The 26,807-nt window shown below is 45.1% G+C and overlaps 2 protein-coding genes across 5 annotated transcripts in view; one reads left to right on the top strand and one right to left on the bottom strand.

Moving 5' to 3' along the window:
• Positions 1-16,062, top strand: part of ncor2 (nuclear receptor corepressor 2) — a 98,758-nt gene extending 82,696 nt beyond the window's left edge. For 2 of the 4 annotated variants that reach the window (XM_025010378.2, XM_017435312.3), the window contains exons 35-46: positions 2,322-2,474; positions 2,564-2,776; positions 2,886-3,033; positions 3,167-3,543; positions 6,260-6,378; positions 6,590-6,759; positions 6,952-7,083; positions 7,371-7,513; positions 7,602-7,655; positions 12,064-12,255; positions 12,867-13,046; positions 13,136-16,062. In XM_025010378.2, the coding sequence (XP_024866146.1) occupies positions 2,322-2,474; positions 2,564-2,776; positions 2,886-3,033; positions 3,167-3,543; positions 6,260-6,378; positions 6,590-6,759; positions 6,952-7,083; positions 7,371-7,513; positions 7,602-7,655; positions 12,064-12,255; positions 12,867-13,046; positions 13,136-13,338 (2,084 nt within the window). In that variant the 3' untranslated portion in view covers positions 13,339-16,062. Of the gene's footprint in view, positions 1-2,321; positions 2,475-2,563; positions 2,777-2,885; positions 3,034-3,166; positions 3,658-6,259; positions 6,379-6,589; positions 6,760-6,951; positions 7,084-7,370; positions 7,514-7,601; positions 7,656-12,063; positions 12,256-12,866; positions 13,047-13,135 lie in introns of all 4 variants that reach the window. The other 2 variants (XM_037976649.1, XM_037976646.1) reach the window with 1 other exon arrangement.
• A 2,352-nt stretch (positions 16,063-18,414) lies between these two features.
• Positions 18,415-26,275, bottom strand: rflna (refilin A). Its single transcript, XM_017435303.3, has 3 exons — positions 25,523-26,275; positions 20,532-20,641; positions 18,415-20,233 (listed from the first exon to the last, which is right to left on the bottom strand). Exons 1-3 carry the CDS (start codon positions 25,742-25,744, stop codon positions 19,900-19,902), a joined length of 666 nt encoding a protein of 221 aa, XP_017290792.1. The 5' UTR covers positions 25,745-26,275; the 3' UTR covers positions 18,415-19,899.
• Between the last annotated feature and the right edge of the window lie 532 nt (positions 26,276-26,807).

Genomic DNA, 26,807 nt, shown 5'->3' with positions numbered 1-26,807 from the left:
ATAGTTTGGGGTTACTTCTTGCAGAACAACAGCAGTGTTCATGTAACCTGAATTTAATCTGGTAATCGGGCATAAAAACAAGCTGGGCCTCGTCACTTCTCTTAACAGGCCATAGCTGAGATGAACGTCTGCGTTCAACGAGAGGCGCGATGCAGGTCTCAGAAGAAAATCTGACAAATGGCACATCATTTGCGGGTTACACTAAAGAATCTGACTGCAGTGTGACAAAGAACGCTCCCACTTCTTCACACCTTCATACACGCTTGTAGGAAGGTGCAAATTTTGCTTTTGTGAAAGTCACTGCGACTTGCACGGACATGTTTACCAGTCTCTCTGCATCACCGGGTCACGAGGGAAGGTATTAAAGTTTCCACTTTGAACAAATTGGGCAGAGGCGGGAGATTTGAAGCGATTTGTAGGCTGGCGCTTGTATATCCTCTGCCTAAATTGTAGTAGAAGAAAACAATGGAATGAAAAGCTAAGGCAGTCTTTATGAAGAACCACAAAGTCAGACTTCGACTTATTTATAAGACGTCCTGTCGAATTATTACTTGTGCGTAAATCCGCATTGAAAGAAATTCTCTGAAGAGTTGAGACCTTTCTGTGAGCACCTCTGCTAATGTGGCTTATTGAAGTCCGACTGGACCTGAGCAGAACATTGTGTAAAGCGTTTGATATGCTGTGTGTTTGGTTTATTCACCTTTTGTGCAAACAAAACAATATTTCATTGTGCTTCCTTGTTTGACTACAAACTAAATTTGTCATTGGTTGATGCAGATAATGTGTGATGGTGGCCTACACTGCAGCTGTGTCTGCATTCATTTGAATGTTTGACAGCCTCATGAATTTATTGGCGCTTCATGTCCTGAAACCATCAGCCGCTGGAGATTTACTCTTATGTTGTCAAATAATCAGCGACCCACTTCTCTGTTTAGTGTTAGTATTTAGTTTCTGTCATGACTGTAGCCACCCAGCGTCTTTGAGTGAGCCTGGCCAGGTCTTGTGATGCAGCATTTGTCAAAAATAATATTTCTGTATTATTCCACAGGTACAGGTGACGAAAACGAGGCTTAAATGCTCATGTTAGAAGTGAAAAAGTTGACATGTATATAGATCTAGACTGAAGTTCTGTTTTTATGTTTTGCAAAAAGGGAAGTAACATGCTTTCAGTTTGTTAAAAAAGACGATTGAAGACCACTGTAGTAGTAATTCATCTACAACAATCGGGTGCAAATTTCTGTTTTTCAGACTCCAAAGATGAACAAGAATTATTGACGTATTTCCATTTAAAAATATTACGATACAAAATATAAAGAACTGTCGAATTAATTTTATAAGTCATAGAAGTCTAATCTTATTGACAAATAAAACTAATAAAAAAAACTTAGACTATAATCAGAAATTTCCCATGAGATATTAAAAATAAAAAACCAGCCTCCCCTGGGGTTTGTTCTGTCAGTCTGCACCTGCTGACTAGAAGGGTTCAGGTTTTCAGAGGATGTAACTGAAGCATTTTTCATCAAGATATTACAATAAGATAATATACTAATTATCTTTTTTTTTGATCCAAGTATTTAAAATGGAAATCCTTACTTATACAATCATGTCGAGCAGATGTTCACAAAATTGATTTCAGGATTTAATTCTGTGGCTTTTTATTTTGTTTGCCTGAAAGCTCTCTCTCCCTGCTTATTTTTACACGCTCAAATTAAAGAACCACCTGTTTAGTGTTTTTTCTATATTTGTCATCCGTTTACTTCGGCGTACAGCTCAGTTTTGCACGTATTTGTAGCTCAGTGTTGGATAGCAGTCACTTTAGAAGTAATTAGTCATTATCAGAGAGAAGAAAACAATCACAAGTTGTTTTTATTAAAAAACATCACTTCCTGCAGTTTACAAAATGAAACCTTTTTGTAGCAGTTTAATTGTTCGCACACACCTGAGCAATATAAAAAAAATCACATTTCTATTAAGTTTTATTCGCTGTTATTTATTTTGAACTCTGTGATGAAAGCGCAAACGTCAAACCAGAAGTGTTGCTATTAAAAGAAGCTATTGACAAAATCAAATCAGAAAATGTCACCTTTTTCATTTTATTTATGTGCTTAATAGTTAACCCTTCTTCCCAGAACTTTAATAAAAAAATGTATTCATTATGAAACTTCCGTCATTACACGAGTCAATAGTTTGAATTTAATAATAATCTGGAACAATGGCCAACACAGAAACACAGTGCTCTTTATCTGTACTCAGAGCTGAACACATCTGGACCAGCCGTTTGGTTATTCTTGACCCTTCCCTTTCTTTCTTCTGTCCCCCAGGAATCATCGACCTCTCTCAGGTGCCACATTTACCTGTCCTGGTCCCTCCCTCTGCAGGGACAGGCGGTTCCCCGATGGATCGCATCACTTACATCCCCGGAACAAGCGCCGCGTTCCCGGGCAGGCCTTATACCACCTCACCCATCTCCCCCGGTATACTCCCTTTCCTACGAGCGTCTCTCAAGGGCATTTTTACTGTTTCTACAGTGAGAGTTTCTCTTATTGTATTTTTTTCTATTCAGTTGGCTCTTCACACATGAACAAAATGCAGAGTGCGTCGTCAGAGCGCGAGCGTGAAAGAGACCGCGAACGAGACCGAGACCGAGACAGAGAGCCGCAAAGGGATCGGGAAAGAGAGCGGGATCGAGACAGAGACAGAGAGCGAGACCGCGAACGGGACAGGGAGAAGGGCGGGTCTTCGGGAAATGTGGAGCACGCCCCCATCTGGCGACCAGGTGTCGAAGAGATTTTATTTTGTCTGCATGTTAAAAGCGGCGTCAGCATCTATTCACTTTGAGGGAATACTGCCTCGTTTGTAGAATTACGAGAGTCTCTGTTTTTCAGGTACAGAACACAGCTTGACTACCAACAGCAGTGGTGGCCGATCTGCGGTGTCCCCTCGTAACCAGGACAACGTGCAGCAGAGGCCAAGCGTCCTGCACAACACTGGAGGCAAAAGTCTTTCTGTCAGCGAGCACTCGTCTGTCTTACGGTAATCTGAATTTCAGTTCTGGTTTTACAAAACCAATTCTGCCTCATTTGCTAAAGCCCATTAATTCCGGCATTTGCCACAACAAAGCCCTCGTTGCCATCTTTTTCTAATTGTGTGGTGATTGTCCTGCCAGGTCCATGCCCTCAGGGTCATCCCGCTACCAAGCTTATCCTGGCTCATTCCCAGGGACAGTGCTCCCTGAAGGATACCCACCTGCCATGGACCCAAATGTAGCCAAAGAGCAGCAAGGCCGCGATGGAGGCAAAGCCAGGGGAGGTCTACCCAAACATGTGCAGGTCCAGCCCTCCAGTAAATCTGACCCCAAACTGCCCAGCCCCAGCCCAGGAGGAATATACCCACCAGCTTCCTATTCCCCAGCTTCAGGCCGATCTCAACTCCTGATGCCTCCCCAGTCGGATAACCCCCCTGGCCGTGACGAAAGCAGCGCATCTAATAGAGACAGGACTCAAAACAAACCATTCATTCAGGATCAAGAAGAAGGGTCATTTGGTAAGACCACCATGACTGCGGCCAAGTTCATAAACGCAATTATTACGCAAAAAATATCTTATGAAAGGGGGATGCCAGAGACGGGGTCGCTTGTTGCCAGCAGCGCCACCGATGGTAAGAAGCTCTGGATCCCAGGGGTCGTCACCCAGACTTTCCCTTGTCAGTCTGTGGCCTTCTGCACGCTGTGGTGATTGGCATTATCAAATCAGCTCAATTCATTGACATTTTTGTTTTAGTTCAGCGCTACGATTTGTTGCTTTTGTTTTTTTCTTCATAAACTTTAAAGACCACCAAGGGTGTCCTCTAAAGAATTATTCATCAACTCCATCAAAATTTTTACCAAACTGGCTTGAATGAAATTCGTTGAGTCAGTTAAAAAGATTAATAAAACAACTGTAAAGTCAAAATCTCCAGAAAGCCATTTATCAATCAAAAATATCCTGGGTGTCCTTTAAGGTAAAGCTGGTGGGGCATTAAGGCAGAGCATCTTTTGCTGCTTAGCTTAATTTTCTTTTCATAGAGGTTGTGATTTGATCATGTGGCACCTCTCCTTCCTCATTAGGCCGCTTCCTTGAAACAGAAAACTTGATCTCGTGCAGATGGGATTGACAAGAATATTAGACATTGTAGTAGGGTTTTCCCAAAAAATCAGTAGTTGTACAATAATCGACACTAACATGAAGTGCCCGAGATACTGATTTTTGTTAATATCAGTTTCGGCAGTACTGTGTTTGTCCCCTCCAGTTGTTTAACAATTTCACAGAGCAGACACAGCTTTTCACCATCAGCTGAACACATTAAAGGGATAGTCTGGTCCATCTTTAAAATGATGTTCTGTCTGTTAGTTATCGATAATTAGTAGCTTGATCAGCCGGGACATCAGTCACAGGGCATAGAGTATGGAGCAAAGGACAGAAGTCTTCATCCAGGCTGGGCTAATAGCCTGTTTTATCTTATTTTTCAGACTTTCTCAAAAAGAAAATGACATGCTGCTGTGAAAGAACACTACATTAGCTAATATTAAACCTGTACACTTTAGCATGACGCCATTTGTTTCTCAGCTGAACAAAATATGTTACTACTCGAATGTGTGCATGTGAAGCATATATGAGGATGTATCAGTCGGCTGGGAGTTGAGTGAACCTTTGGACTGACTGAATGCGCTGATCAGACGATCAGCAGCCTCAGCACCACTGGCGAATACACGCTCTATGCTCTGCACGCATACATTTCTGTAACACGGCTGTCGTTTGGTTGAGAAAACAGAAACAAACTAAACAAATTCATTTTTTTATATCCTTGGTTCAATAGGACTGGTGTAATTCGGTTTTATGCATGAAGTTGTTCTTCCCTTTATTATATATTAGTTTCACTAAACATTTTGAAAAGTCTTATCAACCACCACGCTCTCTCCCTGGGGTCCTGAGGAGCACTGGTGCTGTACAGGAGGGGACGGGTCGAGGGTGGGGGACACAGCAATGAGTCTTTCAGCCTTCACGGGGAAGGGGGTCTGGGGTACTACTGCTTCTCTGCATGTTCTTGTTAAAAAGCTCACTGTAATCAACACAAATTTCTTTTGGTTCGTTTTATTTGTTTATTTTTCCCCCACACTCTGCAAGCTCTCAGCATCTCTGTCTGTCAGACCTCTGGGAGTGTCTGTCTTTTTGTGATTTGTAGTTTGTTTTGTTTTCCACTTGCAGAGCAATGTACTTGTATGATGCTTTAGAGCGAGTGCCATGTGCATGCCGAGTTCAAATTAGTATTTCAAAGCCAACTTGTACACATCAGTCAACAGGAAACTTTCTTTTTAAACACCTTTTTTAGGTAGATATCACAGTGCTGTTCTTCTGCTTTCACAATGCAGCGTGAAGAACCACAGAGAGACGTTTAGCATGGCGTGAGGCGCTGGGAAAATGAAATCAGGCTCTTATGTTGTTGCAAATTACCAAAAACCAAAGCATCATGTTTCCCATGGGAGGGTTTGTCCTCTCAATGAGTCTATAGTCAGTCCTGCCCTGCACACTCAGCTTACATCATCCTCCCCTGAGATAAAAACTGTAGTGCAAGAGTTGTGTAAGAAAACCCAGTGAGACATGGAGCAGAGCTTATAAAACGGGCTCATCATGTTCTCTAGATTTAATTTAATTTAACAGACAAATGCTGCATTCAGATCACAGATAAAAAAAGATTTAAAGTTAAGTTTGTGTAAATTATTTAAAGCATCAATGACCCATTCGTTTTTCTACTATTCAGTAAATACGTTTGGATTCTTCCCTTCGCAGCACATCAATACCTTATTTTGAAAGTCTGTTCATTTTGTACATCTGTTACAAAATGACGTCTTTTTTTTTTGTTCCTCTCTCTTCTTCAGTGATGAGTCACTGATGCAAAACCAGTTAATTTTAGCATCATTTCTGGTCAAAGTTCTGCTTGCCAATTCTAATGTTTATGCAAAGGGTTCACTAAAAATACTAAAGAAATGAGAGGGTTGTAGCTTTTCACTCACGTTCATACTTGGTGCGTATTTGTAGGAAAAGTTTGTAGCTTTAGATGTTTTTGTCCTGATAGATGAAGAGACATGTCTGAGGTCGGGGCCGCGTTATTTAGACGTGTGAACGATCTTGTGTGTCACTTCAAACTGAGAATCGAAGCTAACTTTAATTTGTCTGGATGTGTTTGTGTTTGTTTCCGTGTGTTGTTTGAATTTGACCCTTAGGTCTGCTGCAAGGTCTTTACGGTCCCCCCTCAGAGGAAAGATTGTCTCCGGGCCAACAGCCCCCGTCCCCCTGTGTCAAAGGCAGCCAAAGGGTGGTCACTCTGGCACAGCACATCAACGTAAGTCTAAGATAGCTGTGACAAACTAAGACAATAAACAGAGAAAATGTAAAAGAAATCCAAATCATAGGTAAGAGAAATGCATCATAGACCATGTACTGGTTATGTGGGGTACATATTTTTTTTGTCGTATGATATTGGCCTGAAATTCAGTCAGAAGTCAGAATAGTGTCGTGTGCTGCCTAATAAGGAGGAGTTCTTTCCCAAACAGGAGGTGATAACTAAAGACTACACCAGGCAGAGCCAGCAGCAGCAGCAAAGCTCCCCTATCCTGGACCTGACCCGTCCATCCAGTGCCTCCCAGCCCCCACCCACTTCACAGGAGTCTGCCCAGGGCTTCCGCTTTCCAGATGGTCTCGGGGGAGAATGTAACCGAGACAGGTAGCAATCACTGTCCCGCTACTCCTGATAACTAAGGGTTTCTGTTTCAAAATGTCACTGCAGAGGTTGATAAAGAAATGTGTTAGTAGTCAAGTTCAAGTATGGGCTAAACGCCATTAGGAAAAAGAGTAGTGTAGTGGATAGTACCACTACTCTATATGAAGTGATTATATCTCTTTGTACTGTTTCTAGGTCTCCCCCTCAGTCCAAGTCTTCACCTGTCAGCGTTTCTGACGGCATTGAACCGGTGTCTCCTCCTGGAGCCAGCTCTGAGCCTGACATCCAGGGAGGGGCCTCCTACATCAACGAGCAAGGGGAACAAGGGTAGGTCCTCACATGGCTGGGAAACTTTTGTCCGACGCTGTATAATTAAGTGATTCATCATATAGCACGAAAGGTTTTTGTTTATAAAAAAAAACCAAAACATCCAAATAAATGTAACCAGCATCATGTCTTTTGTGACTTTTGGCTTTGCTTTCTGAAGTTATGCCCCAATACGGATATTCAGTGGCTGTCAGAGATTTTTGCGTCATCCTACTGCAGTCCCACATTGTCTGACACTGTTTAGGACTTGTTGAGACAAAACTGAAGATTTGTTTTCCTTCCTGCAGTCTGGGCTCCCGTTCTCCTCCCAACTCTTCTCAGCCCCCAGCTTTCTTCACCAGGCTCACCGAGAAGACCTCAGCTATTGTGAAGTCTAAGAAGCAGGAGATGAGCAAGAAGATGACTGTCACAGGAAACGACGGCGAATTTAGTGAGTCTGACCTCAGCGTGGAGATGAGAAAACAATTTGTACTCGAAGTAGGCAATCTTACATTTGATTTCTTTGATTGGACTTTCAGAAGCCAGTCAGCCAGGAACAGAAATCTTCAATATGCCAGCATCCACGAATCCAGGTAAACAAACCTTTCCAGAAGTGTGTTGGTAATAGTTTTGCATTGTTGTGGGATCTTTGTGAAAAGACTGGAAAACTTGCAGTATTCTTCAAACATGAATGGCTGCAGAAGCATTAAAAATGTCAGCATTTATTTCGTGTCTCACATTGGGAACGCCTTCAGCAGACCTCGTCAGAAGGTCCTAATACATTACGCCGACCAGGATTGGCTGGAAATAAGCCAGTGTCAGAGAGGGCAGGGTCCCCCCCCCCCCATTTATTCAGAAACCTCTTCTTTCTTACGTGTTAACTTAGCTTAACTGTCCGTAGATGCAAGCTCGGTCGCTATGCGCTCTGGGTCTGTGCAGTAGCACAGTGAGTAGTTGTTTTTCTCAGTAGCGATATTGACAAAAGAGTAAAAATACACATACAACAAAAGCGCTAACTCTACCCTGTTGCAGGTTGCACGTTAGCCGCCCAGAGTAGCAGTACTCCTGCTGTACAAGTTATCCACTGGGAAGCCACAACGCTCCCCCCAACCCAGCCACACCTGGTCGGCTTTGCTATATTGTAGCCTTACAGCCAGATCTCCCTGCGAAACATGGTACCGGCAGGGCTTTCACAAAAACAGAGGAGAACCCACATGTGGTAACAAAATTTCAAGCTGGGATACACACCTGATGTGCTTGGTGTGCCTCGGTTTGAAACATGCAGCCTTGAGTCTGCGGCTGAGTGCTCGTGTTGCAGCCGGTTCTCCCTCAGAGTGCTCCATCTGCGCTTTCAGTGCATGTTCTGAGCACCTCGTCTCTGCTGATGGCTCTTCAGGCAGAACTCGAGGAGCAGGTGACCGCCTCATCTAATGCGATGAGAGGAAGTATGCATCGTTACAGATCACTGCCTTCACCTCCACAAAGTGGCGATACAAGCTCTGGGCAGAACCATGGGGCTGATGGGCCTCAAAACAGAAGGAGGCCCTCCTGGACACCCCCATCATGCCTCAGGGGCTGTTTGGAGCAGTGGTCACCTCGATGCAAAACAGATTAGAGGGGCATAAAAGAGACGATGAAGCCCTGAAGCTACGTCTCCCCAGACGTACATTTGCCACCATGACTGCAGCTTCGCCTCCCCGTCACCAGACCTTTGCTCAGGTAGTGGCTCGCTTGCCTCACACATTCAGAATCCCCAAACTGCCAAAGGTGCAAGAAGCTGCACAGGCACAGCTGAAACCCTCTGCCCTCAAAGCCCCGTGACAGAGGAAGCCTGATGGCTCCCGCCCTGACCAGCCACCTCCCACTTCCACTCAGGTGGTAAGGAGGAGGAAATGGCTGACCTGACCTCCTCTCCCCCCCGAATGGAGGGAGCGAGCAGGGATCGCTTTCCTTTATGGCTCCGTTCCCGAGCCCGTTCAGAGTTCTGCCGAGTTCAGCACGTGACAGAGGATGTTCAAATCTGCTAGGCACGTCACAAAGAAAAGATGAGACTGTGTTCATTATGGAGAATTCCACAGCGACCCCCGATCATGCCCCACTAGCACATTTAAATGTTCACAAACTATCGCATCCAGGATATGAACCAAGGGCGCTGTTAAAAATGTTACAAAACATAAATATAACACTAGGGGATTTGGTCCCCCCCTTTTTCTTGTAAGGAGTGAGACCTCTCCCTTATGTGAGCAGCTCTGCAGCAAACAAAATGGCATGAGCAGCGCAAAGTGGAGTATTTTGCAACACGCTGCCACAAGAGGGCACTCCCAACCCATGTTTGACAGAATGGCCTTGCAGTCACCTGGCAATAAAAACACAAAAGTGGGTGGAGTGCACAAACTCAGAGTGGGTTTTAAAAACTAGGAGGAAGGAATACAGGCTGCAATTTGCCGTATCCCCACCCCGTTTCAGGGAAGGGAATTAGCCACAAGCTGAAGGCAAAACCCACTCTTTTCCTACAAGAGGAAATTTCCTCGTTGGTGGAGAAGAAAGCAATAAGAGTGATTCCTCACAAGCACAGCCGCGATTGGAACGATATTTCCTCGTTCCAATCTTAGACCTCCTGGCTCTGAACAAGCATCTGAGGAAATACGAATTGAAGATACTGACCCATGCCTCCCTGCTGCACTTCCTACATCTCAATGATTGGTTTACTTCAATCAACCTCAAGGATACTTATTTTCACATCCCCTTATACTAGCCACACAGGAAATACTTTTCAATAAAAGTGTTACAAATACCTTGTCCTCCCTTTTTGGCTGTTTGAGACTGAGAGTGTTTGTAAAATGCACAGAGGCAGCTGTGGGTCCACTCAGGAGGCGGGGCATTCGAGTGGCAATGCACATAGACGATTGGCTGATCGCAGCATCATCCAAGAGGCTGCAGACCACACAGCTGTATTAACACATCGTGTGATGGATCTGGGCTTCAAAATAAATATGGAAAAGAGTGTTCTGACATATCCTTCATAGGTCTCTGTTTGGACTTAGTTCAGGCCGGAGCGAGGCTAACAGAGGATGGAGTGAAAGCTGTGGTGGACTGCCTGTCCATGTTTCACAGAGGAAATCTGGTATCACTCTGACTGTGCAGAAGGCTTTTGGGGCTGATGGCCTCATCATTAGCTGTGGTCCCGCTGAGACGTCTCCACATGAGGGGGATCCAAAGCTGGGTGACCTCTCAACAGAGGCCGAATCCACATATTTCTCACTGAGTGAGAGTTACCTCAGCCTGCACAGAAACACTACATCCATAGCAGCATGCCAACGCACTGACCCAGGGCATGCCATGGGGAATCTTGCAGGACAGGAATGTTGTCACAACAAATGCCTACCTGTCAGGCTGGGGAGGCATCTGCAAAGGGAAAATGGTGAACGGGTCTTGGGGCCTAAATATGCAGTCAGCCCACATAAACTATTTGGAGCTCCTGTCTGTCCACCTCAGAGTGAAGCATTTTCTTTCCTTCCTGAACGATCACCACGTGGGGGCTTATATCAACATTCTGAGATCACGGAGGCTCCACACGCTGGCTCACAAACTAATCATTTGGAGCAGCAGACATTTTCTGTCTCTGAGGGCCACTCATGTCCCAGGAGTGCTGAACTGAACTGTGGGGCAGACCTCCTGTCCAGAGGGAACCCTCTTTAAGCAGAGTGGAAACTTCATCTGGGGGTGGCCAGGCTGGACTAACAGAGGTACGGGCAACCATCTCTGGACCTGTTGGCCTCATAGGAGACCAATCAGTGTCCCCCTGTTCTTCTCCCTGCAAAGGCAGACCAAACCTCTGCGAGTGGACGCCGGCTCTGCCATAGCGCTCATTTCACCAACACTAGCCAGGGTACGATCTGAGGGCCTGTCAATGATGCTTGGTGCGCCCCACTGGCCATTGAAACACTGGTTAGCGGAGATGGGAGGATCTGTGGCCTCTGCCTGAACGCAGGGACCTGCTGTCTCAGGCACCAGGGCAAATTTTTCACACCCCACCCAGAAAGGCTGGATCTATGGGCCTGGCTCGTGAGTGGGTCAATCCATATTCTGTGGGACTCCCACAGAATGTTATTATGACAATACAGAGTACTAGAACCCCTGCAACAAGATCTCTATATGAGTGCAAATGATCCATTTTTGAAAAATGGTGCTCTGAAATTCAAAGATCCCTTTTCAATGTTCCATGGCTGGGATATTAGCTTTTTTTTTTCTACAAGACCTGGTTGGTAAGGGAAAAGCCTTTTCCACTATCAAGGTTTATTTAGCTGCAATTTCAGCTTGCCATGTAGACTTCGAGGGAAAACTTGCAGGCCAGCATCTCTTAGTGGGTGCGTTCATGCAGGAAGCTCCCTGTCTCGAGACCTTTAGTTCCATCCTGGGACCTACCTCTGGTGCTGGCTGCTCTCACTGCTCCACCCTTAGAGCCTCGGGTGGAATTAAAGACAGCAGCTCTAAAAACAGCCCCTCTGTTGGCACCAGTCTCTGCGAAGCGTGTGGGTGAAATCCATGCTGTATCAGTACACCTGTCTTGTACAAAACTTTAGGTTAGTGTTGTAACCCCTGTCCTCTGAGTTACATGAGTGTCTCACCAAGTCCCCCTCCTTGCTCTGACGTTGCAAGGAAGACGTGATTGTTTTTGAATAAACTGTCAGTGCAGCGACATCCCTATAAATAGGGGTAGGGACCCTTCCCTCTCTGGTACTGACAGGCTTATTTCCAGCCAATCCTGCCTGACGTAACGTAATAGGAGCTTCTGACCAATGTGAGACACTCACCTATGCTGCTCAGCGAACCAGGATTACGACAATTAACTGAAGTTTTTTATTTAATTCTGGACTCATTCTCACCATCAAATTGCTGCTGCTGGTGGGAACGCCTCACCTCACGAGGTTTGCTCAGTATTGAATACGCAAAGCACAAGTTGAATTTCCCAGTCTTATGTATTGTCTCGTTCATTTACAGGAACCGGGACTGTGCGCATTCACCCGACTCCAGAGACATCCGGTAACTCGATAGGCCTGGAGGCCATCATCAGACAGGCCTTGATGGGGAAGTACGAGGATTCATCTGAGGAGCGCTCTCCATCCAGCACCGCTAACCCAACGGGTCCTGCTGCAGCTGCTGACGGGCGGGCTGAAGACTCATTCTCACAAGGTTCCTTGAAAACTATTGGTTTCCATTTGATGGTTTTTACACCGTGGTTGTGTTTTCTTTTAGATGATGTGTTTTTGATCAGCGGCATTTAGTATCGTCTTTTTGCCTGCAGAACCAGCAGCCCAGATATCGTGACACCATCTTATATATAACGGGACAAACACTCACTATATCACGATGGAACTGTAATATTAATTCTTATCGGGACGTTTTTGGTCTGTGTTAATTCAGAGCACTGGTTCAAGTGTTCAAAGCACCAAGCTTTGCATCAAACCTCTGCTCAGAACTACAGATTTGCAGCTGCAGCATCTTGATTGTTCAGGGCTTGAACTCTTTGCCTTTTCTTTTAAAGTGGTCTAATTTTCTAAAAGACACCAGTGCCTTTTTAAAAGCAAATTGTGAACCATTACCGTTCCATTTATTGAGTGGTTATCTTGTAATTTAGTCTGTGGTGAAAAGTGTTCACTGATTGATCAACATTGTCGTCAGTTGTTCTATAAAAGGTTTTTTACTGTTTATGGTCTCTAACCTTTTCCGGAGCAGGAAGTCTCAGTATCTTTAAAAGATTTAGTTGTTGTTTAATGTGGAAGCTCTGCCTCCTGTGTTTGCAGGCGGCTCAAAGTCCACGAAGGGCAATGGGCGTTCCAACGGGCGTAAGGCCAAGTCCCCAGGACCAGGTCTGTCTGGCAGCGAGAGACCTTCATCTGTGTCCTCGGTTCACTCTGAGGGCGACTGCAACCGAAGAACTCCACTTACCAACCGGGTCTGGGAGGACCGGCCTCTGTCTGCAGGTCCGCATCAGACCGATGTGACTAAACCCTCTGAAAGAGGGCGATGCTCTGAGCTGGTTTAAACTGTGTTATCTCTCTGCTGTTTGCAGGTTCAACGCCGACCCCTTTCCCATACAACCCGCTGACGATCCGTTTACCCAGTGGGACAATTTCAGCTCATTCCCCCTCCTCTGGTCAACAGGGGGGGCAGGGCCCAGGACCGGGACCAGGACCTGGACAGGGTCGCACCTGGGACGAGGAGCCCAAACCTCTGCTTATGTCTCAGTACGAGACCCTGTCTGACAGCGAGTGACCCAGAAATGCCACTGCACAACAAGACCTGCTAACAAGTCACCTGCAGCCATACACACACACACACACACACACACACACACACACACACACACAGAGTGCTGCTGAGGCGTCTGCAGACCTACCCACTATGTTTCCAGCCTGCTTCTCCTTCATTAGATCATAGTCTCCTTTCATGGACCTGAGACGCTCAGAAGTGATGAAGTGGAGCTCCGCTGCTCAGTGCGTGTTTGCATTTACATCATGCATTCACTCCAGGACTACTCTGAAGGACAAATCACTTTTTTTTTTTTCTTTACTACGATTCCTCACTGGCCTTATCAGTACAGACACGTTGACCTGTACCTCTGGGATGTACTGCGCTTTGTGGAGAAGACGGTTGCTCCGGTGACGGATCGTTTTGTCGGACCTGACTGCACGGCGAGGGCCGACACGTTTCTTCACAGTGAACTCCAGGTGCAGGCGGCCTGCTACCACTACAGTGATAAACGCACGGAGACGGGAGGAGAACCAACATCGCTTTTCTTCTTTAACTTCTGTCAGTCCGGTCCTGTGTTTGTGAGCTGAGACTTTTAGTACAAATTGATGGTGAACTTTTGATGGTGTCATTTGTTGTCTGTTATCTGCAAAGATGTATCTTTCTTTCTTTTCTTTTTTTTCCTTTTTTTGTTTTTCTTAAGGGGTGGGGTTGAGGGGCAGAGATTATCTTGGGGGGGTCATATCATTGGTTTACAGGGTAAACTAGCGGTTTATTGCTGATGTCATATGTTACTGGGGATGGTCCTGGAGAAAGGCAAAGCCCCGCTGACTTCAGGAATCTGTGTGGGGGACGGGGATGATCTGCCAGATGGATGGCACTGAGACAAGTGACACTTTCTCACTGTTTTTATATTAACCATGTCTGTGTTTGTTGAAACGGTTTTTTGGATATTGAGCACTTAGTTGTCAATCTGTTCACAGTGGCATTTTTTTTTTTTTTTAAACCCTCTGTGTTTCCAGGAGCGGGTGAAAGTGGAGTCAAACAGCACAGAAGTCCCACTGTGGAGCGATCCTTTAGCGCCTGTCTGGTGATGTCGGTCTCGCTGCTTACGTTTTTTTTTTTTTTTTTTTTTAGCGCTACCCAACTCAAAGCGACAATCACCTAAAAGTGAATGATCAGAAAGCCGCTGCGAGCAGGTTGCAGACCAACCTTTAAAGCTGCTTAAAAGCAAATTCCACAGCTTCACTCGAAGTTCCTTAGCATTACAAAAAGCCATCTTTCCATGACTCTTATTTGATGGTTCTGTCAGAGTCACACGGCCTCCTGGAGTCCCACCAAGGAGGTCTGACCTCTGACCTTTTACTGCCCAGAGGCGCTGCTTCAGCGCCCCTCCTCCTCCTGGCAGATTGTGTACAGTTATGAGATATTCTTAGTGCTAAGTGCCATTTATTTTATTTTTCTAGTGCTGAACAGTGACGCACAAGTTTCCTTTTACCTCCCTTTGCCAGAGTTTAGAGTGTCCACACAAAGAAATATCTAACCGAAATCAAAATAAAACATCCTTTTTTTTTTTTTTTCTTTCTTTCCTCTGCACCTTTCCTCCCCAAATCTTCCAAATCTTTCTGACTTTTCGTTTCTACCGGTTGAACTCCTCGTCGTGCACAAAGTGTGTGACAGCCCGGCATGCTCGGGCCTCCATCAGCTGACATTCTACTATAAGTGTACTTCATTGCACCTTCTTTGTCTGTACGGGTTGGAGGAAGTCGAGAACGAGGCGTTGGGGTGGTGTTATTGCATGACGTTAGTTGACATGTTCTCACATTTTCATGCAGTATTTTCAAGGCCACTCTTGTGTAATTTCGCGAGGGAAAGTTCTGACGTCTTACAGGCGCGGGACGGAGTCCCCCCGGTGGTTGAACACAGCGGCAGTGAGTTTGGTCTGGAAAGACTCGGCGGTGTTTCGCTCACGCTGTCACAGCGGGCTCCTCACAGCACAGACACGACTGTTATAGGACTACCTCCTCTCCCTCCGTCAACCTTGGTATCGATGGTGAAGCATCCAGAATGCCTTACCTGCTGACAGCTCATCTCAGCTGGGTTTTAGCTCTTTCTATTTGGACCGCGGGAGGGTTTGTAACTTCATCGTTCGAGGCAAAAAAAATAAATAAAACAAAACACAGCCAGGCTCTGTACATTGGGCACCCTGTATGTAAATCCTTTTTTTCCACTGCTGAAATGTAAGAATGTGACACTAAAGCCATATCCAGCTGTTCCCTAAACAGATGTTTTTAAAAGTACATTGAAATGAATTTTTAACATGCATCAATTTTTTTTTTTTTTTTGTCGTTTGTTTTTAAAGTGTTTTTCATGGCTTACCTGTGTCATTATTAAAAAAAAAATCAAAAGATTCATTCAGACCTTAAAAGGACAAAGTTGATTGCTGGTTTGTTCCCTGGACCGTCTGATCGTCACAGAGAATTGACAAACAATACATCGTTCAACCATTTTGTGCATAATTTTTTTTTTTATTATAACCCACTGTATAATAGCAAGGATTGTACATACAATTGAAGAGATGTAAATATTTATGTGGCTTGCTTCGAGGTTGGTATTATGAAAAGAAAAATATTCACATGGTTAAATTCTACATGCCCACCAGCAAGCTTTGTGGATAGCAGTGTAAAAATGAAAAACAAACAAAAAAAGACACTGCCTTAATGTTTAAATAAAAAGCTTATTGCCATTCATGGTCTCAGAGTCGCGTTATTTGGTTGGTTTTGAATCTTTGCTCCGATTCAAATCATCTTGCAGGTTCGGTGTAATGACGGTACCCTTCCAGCAGGGGGCGGTAAAAGCTTACGTTTAAGTTACAGATTAAATGAAAGAGAAAATCCAAAGCTTCACAACATTGAAATAAGTTTAAACAGCCTTACCAAAATTTGATAAATTGAGACAAAATCACAATTTGTTTTCTTGTAGCTATAGGTGGTAGTCTTGTGAGTTTTGCTTAAAGCTTGCCCTCCAATTGAAGGCAGTTTTTCCAGTAATAATCATCATCTTCTTCTCCACAGGTCACGATACAAAGAGTTCACCTATGGCCATTGAGTCATTCACAAAACGTTTATTTTGCAGATTAAGATCTGCATCAGGACACGTGTGTTTCCTGGAACGATTTTAAAGTGATTGTCGTTTGAAGTCTGTGGCCCAGTTTACCTAAGCTGGTGGCTTCAAAAACCAAATCAAAGCTTCCGATTGAAACGTTCAAGCTTTCGTTTCACTTTAAAGAGTTGTAGAGTTTCCGTTCAGTTGTAGCTGATTTGTTAAAACCTAACAATAATTCGCAATAACTTAAAATGCCACACTCAAAGCATGTGCTGTGAATGACTTTCAGCTACTACCACTCAGCTCGAGATTATCTGTAAAACTGACTGAGTTATAGCTGCTTTTGTGTAGGCAATCCTGGGCCTCGAGGGCCACTATCCTGCATGTTTCCCTGCTCCGACACACCTGATTCAGTGGTTAAATGACCTCTTCATGTTCTGCAGAAGCCTGTTAATCACACATTGATTCAAATCAGGTGTGTTGGAGCAGAGAAACAAGTAAAACATGCAGGATGGTGGCCCTCGAGGACCAGGGTTGCCTAACCCTGGTGTAGGCTAACTGATTAGCCGTGGCAGCCATCTTAGATTTGGTTATTCCATAAGTTGTAGATGTACATCCAATGATTCCTTTCTGAAGCTTTCATTTGAACACACTATAAAACCCAGTAGAATCTACTCTCTGTATGTATTCATGAGTTTGAGCAGCTTTAGTCGTTTTCACAGGAGACACCTCCGTCTGAGTGCCGCTCTGAGGAGAACCTGAGGCCCCCATCCAAAACTCGGCACCTACTTTGGCTGCAGGAGCTGCGCGTTCACAACTTACAGCGTGTCCTCATGGGTAGGTAAAGAGGCGGAAACAAAAGATTTACTCAACAAAGAACTTTTCTCTTTCTTGAGGGGCGTTTAGGTCCAGATTAAACAGGCTGATGTGATAACAGCTTATTTATATATTCAAAACAAAGCAACAGTTGCTCATAAATCAGCACAAGTACTTTGAATTTTTCTTAGGATTGTTTTTATTCATCAGGATATACATCTTCTTAAATAATTACCTTTAATCAGAACAGGAACAATGATCGATGTACAAAAATATAAAGAGAATTATGAAGTGCCTCGATGCCACATATACAACAGAGGAAATATCTTACAGTGACGACACATAAAACCACCAAAGTAAAGACTCGACATCCATCAACCTACTCTCCTGTCATCTTCTGACATTCCTCGGAACCGATCAAAAACTTCAACTCCAACATCCTCTCAGGAGCTTCACCTCACAACAGCCCCTTCTTCGTCCGTCGGTAACTTTATTTCTTTTTACCAAACAGCAGATCCTCTTTCTGAGCCCTTTCTAATTCCACTTCCTGTTTCCCCACATCCCCGTCATCATCAGCAGCCTCCTTGCTGTCCTGATGCGCCGTCTCAGCTCCAAAGTACAAAATAAAACAAGAGCGCTAAAAGAAAACAGGAATACACATCTGCAACCAAGTCTGCCCCCCCCCCCCAAAAAAAAAAAAAAAAAAAAACATCTGAGGTAAAGTCTGAAGTCTGAACATCACCTTTTTCAGCAATCCTAATGGATTTTCTTGTTATATAAGACAGATGTGAAGCACAGGAAAAGAGGAAATTCTTCAAAATGGAAATTTCATGTGGTTTCATGGCTTCACTTTGTACATATTTGGGATTACTGAGGGATTTGATCTGCGTTGGATCACAAACGGATCAAATCAGAATGAATGGGGCTGAACAGGAATCTGACGTTTTCTGATTCTTTTAGACTTTAATGTTGAATTAATGCCACTGTTGTTTCTGAGGTGTCTAACTCTGCGTGAGAGTTACTTTGTTTTTGTTTCTTTTTTTATTTGCAAGGTTAACATCTTCCGAAAGACTTGTTTCAGTCAACCCTGGAAAGCTGGATTCTAGCAGAGAATCAGGCCGCAGGGACTTCTGCACCGAGACTTTTATTAGAAAGGCATTGATTGCAGCCCTCCGATTGTCCCTTTCTGCTTTTTTTTTTTTTTTCTTGTGCGTGAAACTCCACCATCAGGTTTGAGGTGAATTCTGATTGGAAACAAACAAATCATCCTGCCCCCATTTCTGAGAGACTCTGTCGACGCTCGACAGGGTCTGCAACCCTTATTTTTTCTGTGTTTTAACTCACCAAACAAAATCTGAACGAAAACGCCAAACGTGCCTCACATGAAGATAACACGACTCATTAGAAGTTATAAAAATACGACAAATAAAAAGGGACGTTTGGTCTGAAATTAAGAAAAGACCAAACTCTTTTATAACATTTAAAAAACTGAACTGTGAGGGGCCCGATCCGACTTTAAAATAACAAAGTACTTACCGGCATCCTCATCATTTGTTTGAGTGAACACAACAATTAGGCCAGTTTGTTGGATATTAATTTGTGACTTACTGAGTTTCTTCTGCAGTGATAAAAACCAAAACCTTTCATTTATGTTATCAAAATGACTTGCCACGTTTTGATGTCTTGTAGTGTGTTAAAAACTGCCTTTTCTGTTTTCCCTCCAGCAGCTTGCCTCAAATTTGAATTTTGTAATATTAGTATAATTCTGTCATGTCATGGACGTATTATTCACATATTCGTATATAATTGGACGGGAAAACTGCTTAACTGGCCTTTTCTGGCTATGTATATATATATATATATATCAAAGCTGCAAAGAGCCACGTGTGGCCCCAAAGCCGCAGGTTGCAGACCCCTTTCCCAGAGCTACACAGTTCTGATGAGCACTTTTTTTTTAATTTAATAAATAAAAACCTGTTTATTAATCTCCTAAACATGAGCTTTGTGCTGAGCAGCCCAACCTTCCAGGACCTCTTGGAAACTGGTCACCCAAAAAATGAGTTCAGTTAAGTTTAATCCGACATAATTCTAAGAGTTTCACTGGCTTTTTTTTTTTTTTTTTTCAGGCAGCTGTAATCACTTCCTGATCCCTCTTCAGCCTCACTGGATCAGCTGAAACCTTCTCTCTCAGGGTGTGGAGTTGGGTGAAGGAACTAAACCGTTCAAAGGATTTTGTTTTTATTTTTGGTCCACTTTTTAAAGGCGGCACAGAGATTCCCCACTTCAGTGTCGAAGCCACCGAGAGAGCTGGGAGGTGGGAAGTAAAAAGCCCAAAGAACAAGTGCAATCAAATCAAGGCTATATTCAGATGGCTCGGCTTCGACCGACGCGCGTCGTCTTATGAACACAGAGCCCTCGGAGGTTCCGGTCCAACCTGAAGGAGAGCGGAGGGTCCAGATCCGTCAGTTCTTGTGTTAAATAAGACATTAAATCCCTCGCCATCAGTCACCAGCTTTAACTGGATCCAGGTATTTCTCCTTTTGGACATTTCTCCATCCTCTAAAGAAAATATTTTATTTTAAAGTAGAAGAAAAAAAAACCCCACACAAACCCCTCCCCCCCCATCTTTGCTGGTCAGGATGCGGGCCTCCTGCTGTCCGGGCTCTACAGGTCCTCGGTGTAGATGATGCAAGGGCTCGTGTCCTCGCTGGACTCCAGCTGCACCGTGGACACGAACCAGCGGCGGGAGCCCGCGGCGTTGTAGTTGAGCGTGGTGCGGTAAGTGTTCTTGGCGTGTTTCGGGTAGATGATGGTGGTGCTCTGGTAGCTGACGGGCTTCTGCCGGGGCTCCAGGTACACCTGCGTCTTGTAGCTCCTCCAGGTGCAGTCCTTCACCGCCACCACCGTCTCGCTGAAGGAGGTGGGCGTGGGAACGGGGGCGCAGAGCACCCGGTCTCTGTAGTGCTTGTCGGAGTCGTACCTCACCTCGGAGGAGCACCTGGGACAAAAACAATTAAAAAGGGAGTTAAAGGGACAGTCTAAGACCTTTAGCAGTCATGGAGCACAGAGTGTGGAGACAATGGCTGAAATCTTCACCCAGGCTAGGCTAATAGCTAGCCTTGAAGCCTGAAAAATGACATCTAATGGGTCTTTGTTTGGCAACTCGTTAGCCTACCCTGAACAAAGACTTCCGCCTTTTTCCTCACACTGATAAGGTACTGACTGTTGATAACTATCTGACAGAACATCACTTCACAAATCACCGGACTATCCCTTTAACGTTCAGGGTCTCTTACTTGATTTCCCGCTCTGGTTTGGGGTTGACTTCGATGCTCTCGCCGAAGAACACGGGGTGCATTCGAGTCTTCGGGTCCGCTCCGGCGCAGTTCAGCAGCAGGTAGGGCAGCTGCGTGGAGTGGGGGGGAGAGAAAAAACAGAGGCTGCTTTCAGTGCACCCTATCAAGAAAAACTAGTTTTTGAAAACAGACAGAAAGAAAAGAGAAAATGACAGCATTGTTCAGCTCCCCAAATAAAAACCCTCCCTGGTGAGAACCGGTCTTATCGACGGTCCGGCTCTCAGAGCAGCACTTCTGCCCTAATCCAAATAATTACACCCCATCGATGTTTTCAAAGTAAAAAGACCGAGCCTTTAGAGCTGCTACCTGCTACAGAGAGGTGATACAGTCACTGGTAAAGTTTAAAACGTCTCCACTCGCTGTCATTTTGCCTCACCATTTCAAGCCTCGTACTCAGAATTCTTCCATCTGCCTCACTGTTCGTGTGTTTGACCGTTTGTTAGCAAAATATCTCATCAACCACTGGGCGGATTTGGAAGACACTCAGAAAATAATCATTGGGTGAACGTCCCGATTCAAGCTTGGTGAATTGACTCCAGCAAAGACGAAAATAGCTTTAGTTCTGCTTTTTTTTGACAGATATAGAGCTAAAACTTGGTGTGGTGGTAGCTGAGTGTCATCCACATCACATACTCTGAGCCCTAACAGCTCTGCACGGCGGAGGGTGAAATGCATTACTGCGGGGATATTAAACCAGCTGTCGAACTGTCAACGAAGACAATATGCTCGTTTTAGCCGAATAAAAGCAAAAGGCCGAACGGTTGTTAGTTTACAGCAAGCTGACTTCCTCTGGGTGCCAGGTTTGTTCATTCACTGAACCCCATGTCAGGGCTGGCTCTTCTGAACCCAAACACACAAAGAAGTCTGACACTGAGCGGCCAGGTGTTTATCTCCCCACAGGTAAGAACATCGTTCCTCTCTCATCCCACGGACGGCTTTAATGTCAGTTAATCTGGGAACATTCGGGCAAAGCGCAAGTTCAACGCAGAACACGCCTGCCCCCGGTGCACTCCTGCTGAGACTGAAACACGGCTGTCAGATGGGATACTGTAACGACAACTGAAAAGATCAGCATGTTCCAAACTCACCGCAAGTCTTAGACTAAGATCACCTTGTTGAGAAATGCAAGAGCCGTAGCCGTTTTGGTCAAATCCTGAAAACGACGTTACGATAATGCACAGATCTCGTGTGATGTGTTGGTATGTGTTGGTGATGACTCCCAGCTACTCCCGCCTCTGTAAACCTGACACTTTTAGTGTCTGCTGAGATTGATCAGCTGTGGTGGCTGATCCATGTTTTGATTATTTAAAAAAAACATCTGTGAGTGTGACGTGTCTCCGCTCAGACATCCTGCTTGTCCCCGACTCTGACTGAGCACTTTCTGTCCCAGCCGTGTGAACCCAGCGGCACCTCGACCTCTCACCTTACACATGAGAGGGGGGGTGTCACATGCCCCGGCCTGGCTGCACATGCCAGCAGGAGGAGACGAGCGGATCCAAGCTCGTCTTACCCCAGCACACTTTCTGAATGGTGGCGCCGAACTCGCACAGCTGCTGGGCTTTTCATACCGCGCAGGACTGAGTGGAGTGTGTCTGCAGGCGTCTGCGGCGTGGGCCCGCTGTACGACTGCGTGGTCAACCTTTTTTTTTCTTTGTTTGTTTGGCGCCTCTGCTTCGGCTCGGAGAGCATTCCAGGTATGTCAGGGACGATTGGGAAACGCAGAAGAAGCCCACCTGGAAGCACATTTCTGCTTGGAAGAAAGCGTCTGCAGCTGATCAAAGCACACTAAGCACAGAGCACGACGCGAAACGCCAAGACAAACAGATTTCCAGCTGCTGGCTGCTCCTTGTGGCGGCGCCTCGGACTCTTTTTACATCCTGTGTTTACATGGATGTTGATGGGAGTGCATCCATGTCACACTGGGAGGCTGAATTAGACTATGCTCACCCACAATTAAAGGCCGAGCATTCCTTGAAGGACTGTGTATCATTCATCCCCTTTCGTGTCAATGTTCTACACACAGACTTTTTGCGGTCTGTTCGCGCTCAGAGTGTGTGTTGAGGGTGACTCTCAGCTACTTCCACACCAAATCCTAGCTCAATATCTGCAAAACTGACTAAGTTATTGGAATTTTTGTGTTTGCTGAGGTTGATAGGCAGACATTTTGAATCAGACTGTCTCGAAAAGTTAATCAGTTGTGCGTCCACTGATTACTTTCTGAAAGTTTCACTAAACTTCACCCAGCGGTGCATGAGGTATTTTGCTAACCGACACCCACCTTTCCGTGACTTTGCATAAACACGTGTAACGTAGACCTCTGTGCGTGTGAGAAACGCAAGTGGGAAGAGGGATTATGCTGCATTCGCACCAATCTGAACCGAGTTTGAAAACTGATCTGTTTGTCTGAGCGTTAATCCACGTTTAATTTAGAAGCTGGAGGTCATTAAACACTTATGCAACAGACTGCTGCCGCTCTAACAAGCTGCTGCTCCTCAAAATAGAGCCGGAGGATTGTTCTATGGTGGCGACAAAAACAAGTCGAAAATAGAACCAGGACAGAGCCCCGTCCACTGGAACAGCTCCTGTTAAAACTAACAGTAAACTGAAGGACTCAGGTGTGTGTGTGTGTGCGTGTGCACGTGTGTGTTCAGCAGCTGGCAGGGCACAGCTTCTCTGAGGCCTCCTTCATTCAGACACGTCCAAAGCCACGCCGTCCTGCGCAGACATGTTCTGAAGGCTTTGGAAACTGGGAGTGACCTGGATTTGGTTTTCACTCAAATCAAGCCCTGCAGTGTGTGTGTGTGTGTGCAAGACACAGGTCACAGCAGGATGTGTTATTAAAATGCATGCATCCATTTGAAAGACAAGAAAATCCACCAAATTATCATAAACCTCCCCCCCCCCCCCTGCTTTCCTTTGCAGTGGAAAATATTTAAATCCTGTTAGTTTCTCTTACAGTTCTAAGTAAAATAAATGTAGCTAACTGTTTGCATGTTTTCTTGTAAACATGCTGCAGATTTGTGCACATTCAGTAGCCTCCAGTTAGAGCTTTGCAAGATTTCAGGTAAAAAGTATATTTATTATGTTGCTTTGTGTGTGGGATGGTGAAGAACTAAATGAGTTGAACACAAACACAGTCAGGAGAATGTTTGTATTTCCTTGTTTTCCACATAATTTCCTTCATATTTCCACATATAGAGAAATATTGGATCTAGTCATATATGAGGGATATTTTGGCTATTTGAGGTGGGCACTTCCACCCATAGAATTCAATGTAAATAACTGTAATATAAACATAATGCAAAGGTCTATAAAAGTATTTACGCAAACAGCTATAATAATTTTTTTTTAAGATTAGAGGTATTTTAGGATGGCAGCATTCGGACTAGCCGTTAGCTCATCTGTCCTGTCAGCCGTCAACTCTGTTCCCCCAAACTGAGGCCGTTCAAAGATCTTTCTGCAACAGGCGAGATATTAAATGTTCAGACGTTTTCCGCAGAATCACACTTCAAAATGCTCGTAAGATCCCTTTAAGTCTTTGTGTAAAGACTTGAATTATCCCTTTAAGTCTCTAAGGTTTCACTTTGCTCATGTTTGCTGATAGAACAGGAGCCACAAAGCCCAGGACCTGGCAACTAGGAGCGCAGAGGGTGCCGCAGTACCCCCGACGGAGGCACGTCCAGCTGCATAATTAGACTGTTCACATGATTAAACTCGAATAATATGTTGATGTTATTGACGTTCGTAAAAGTGGGGTATAAGCTGTTGTTGTTTATAGGCTGAAAACGCACAAAAAAACAAGTGAGCAGATCAACTACAGGTCATATTATTTGCCTAAAATATAAAACGTGTTTTAATGTCTTTATTCACAGACTGACTGGGACTGAGTGACTTTTGTTTTGCAGCTTGGGGGGGAGAAAAAAAAATCTGCGGGCAGAAGAAAACAACAACAACAGACTTATCTGTCAGAAATTGATGGACGCGTTAAGAAGACCGTTTCACATGAACGGGTCCAACAGGTCAGGGAGGTTCAGGGATCTGATTTACAACCAATCAGATCAGCTCATCTGGGTTCAGCTTATAGCAACGTGTGTGTGCACACGTCTGTTAGCAGAATATCTTATATGCTACAGGACAAATGTTGATGAAATTTGCAGAAACTATTGATTGGATGTTCATCTACAGCTCTTTATGAGTCAACCTCATTCAAGATAGCTGCCACAGCCAGTGGACCTTGAAAACACAACAAATTGTTATGACTCAGTCAGTTTCACAGATATGGACCTAAAATTTGGCGTGGTATTAGCTGAGAGTCCTTCACAACACATACTGTAAGCATAACATGCCGAGATGTAACACAAGACTGCTCGTAATGTTGGTTTCACTGTTCCACCTTTTTGTCTTTATAAGCCGGTTGGCAGGAGACATACATTCCTGTATTTGAATCAGTGCTTCTGTCTCAGTGACAGAGGTGATGGTCTCAGACAGTTACAGAACAGGACCCGTCAGTCTACCCCACGGAGCCCTGGAAGGGACCCCTGGGAGTCCCCGGACCTCTGCTTGGAGGCCCAGCTGAGGACCCCCACCCCCCACCTCCACCCCCTTGGTACCGGCTCGCGGACCCTCCTGTGGTTCTGGAACAGCTGATGCACCGCAGTGAGAATGAAAACATGCCGTTTGAACCAGGAGCCACCCTCCTCATCCTCACCATGAGCGCAAACATCAGAGGTTTGCGTCTGAGGAATTCCGTCCAGAGAGAGAGAGAGAGACAGAAAGCTTCCAGATGTTGTGAGGAGGAGGGGGGGACTGATCCCAAATCTGGTTCTGCTCAAACACTGAAACGCTCTCAGATTTTCTCGATTTCCCATCATCTCTTACCCCCCAATCATTCACTGTGTGAGTGAAGAAAGAAAGTATGGAGAGTTGCTCACCAGTTTGCCCTCTTTGCCGTCCTTCTTGTGAAAGCAGCCGTGGTGGCTGTAGACAGGCGTGGAGCAGCTGCCGGAGCGCGGCTCCATCGGGGCCGGGGACAGGGAGCAGAAGGGCGGGCTGGGACTGGGGGGCAAGCCCGAGTCCGGACTGTCGAGCAGCCCTTCCCGGTTCTTTCCTTTCAGGCTGTCATCCATCGCTTGCAGATGAAGGTGCCCCACCATCTCTGGGATGGCTCGGGTAAAAAAAAAAAAAAAAAGAAGAAACAAAAAGGAAACAAAAAGGAGCCGCGCGCGAAGGAGACGGGGCTTCTTCTTTTCTTGAAAACCACTGAGACTTTTCCTCGAGAAGAAACGATCCCGGGAGGTTCTCAAGCTCTTATCTAGGATTTCAGCAAGCAGGAAAATAAATAAAATTCTTAGAAACTGGTGTCTAATCTGTGTCCATTTGCTGCGCACAAAAAAGTCACATGGACGGGTCTTAATGGCTCTCCAAACTGGACTGTACCTGCGCGGCTTTAATCCAGAACAATATTCCAAACTGGGCCGAGAAATCCGAACCGAACTGTGGTAATCCCTCAGACTCGGCTCCAATGTAAAGTTTTGATTTATTTTTTTTTTAAAGAAAGAAAAACGCAGGTAAAGTGCTGGAAAGCGCAGAGCGGACGGCGCGTCTGGCACCGCTGTGGATCAGGACTCCTCTCCTCTCCTCTTCTCTCCTCTCCTCCTCTCTGCCTCTGAACGTGGCTGCGCTCTGCTCTCAAACGGAGAGCTCCCTCCTGATGGGCCTGCCAGGTTTTTTTTTTTTTTTTTTTTTTTCCATATATATATATACCTGGCTCCAGTCCAGCCCCCTCATGATCTGGATCATTTCCACGCACGGCCGACAGGGGACAGCGCGTCCCCTCCTGTCCTGATGGAGATAGGAGCTCAGAGAGCCTCCAGCTTCTGATCAACCCAACTTTACCTGTGAGCTCTGAGGAGCAGGAAGATTAAACAAACAATTCAATTAACACTTAATAACCAGACAGGTACATTTTGTTTTAAATAATAAGTTGATCTCATCGGTGTGTTTGGATGAGTTGAACTAGATTTTGCAACATTACGGATGCAGTTCATTAGTTTTAGGAGGTAAAATATATGTACAAGAGTAAAAGAAGCCAAACACTAGCTAAACATAGCTAAACGCTAAAAAGGTACAATGCTAGCTAATAGCTAAAAGGTTACCAAAGCTATAAGTACCATAACTCTGGCTAAAAGTAGCCAGTAGTAGTGGCAAATAGCTCGC

The sequence above is a fragment of the Kryptolebias marmoratus genome, linkage group LG1, assembly GCF_001649575.2.
Source record: "Kryptolebias marmoratus isolate JLee-2015 linkage group LG1, ASM164957v2, whole genome shotgun sequence".
NCBI classification, from domain to species: domain Eukaryota; kingdom Metazoa; phylum Chordata; class Actinopteri; order Cyprinodontiformes; family Rivulidae; genus Kryptolebias; species Kryptolebias marmoratus.
Note: the sequence above shows the minus strand (reverse complement) of the source record. Positions and strands in the feature narration are given on the sequence as shown.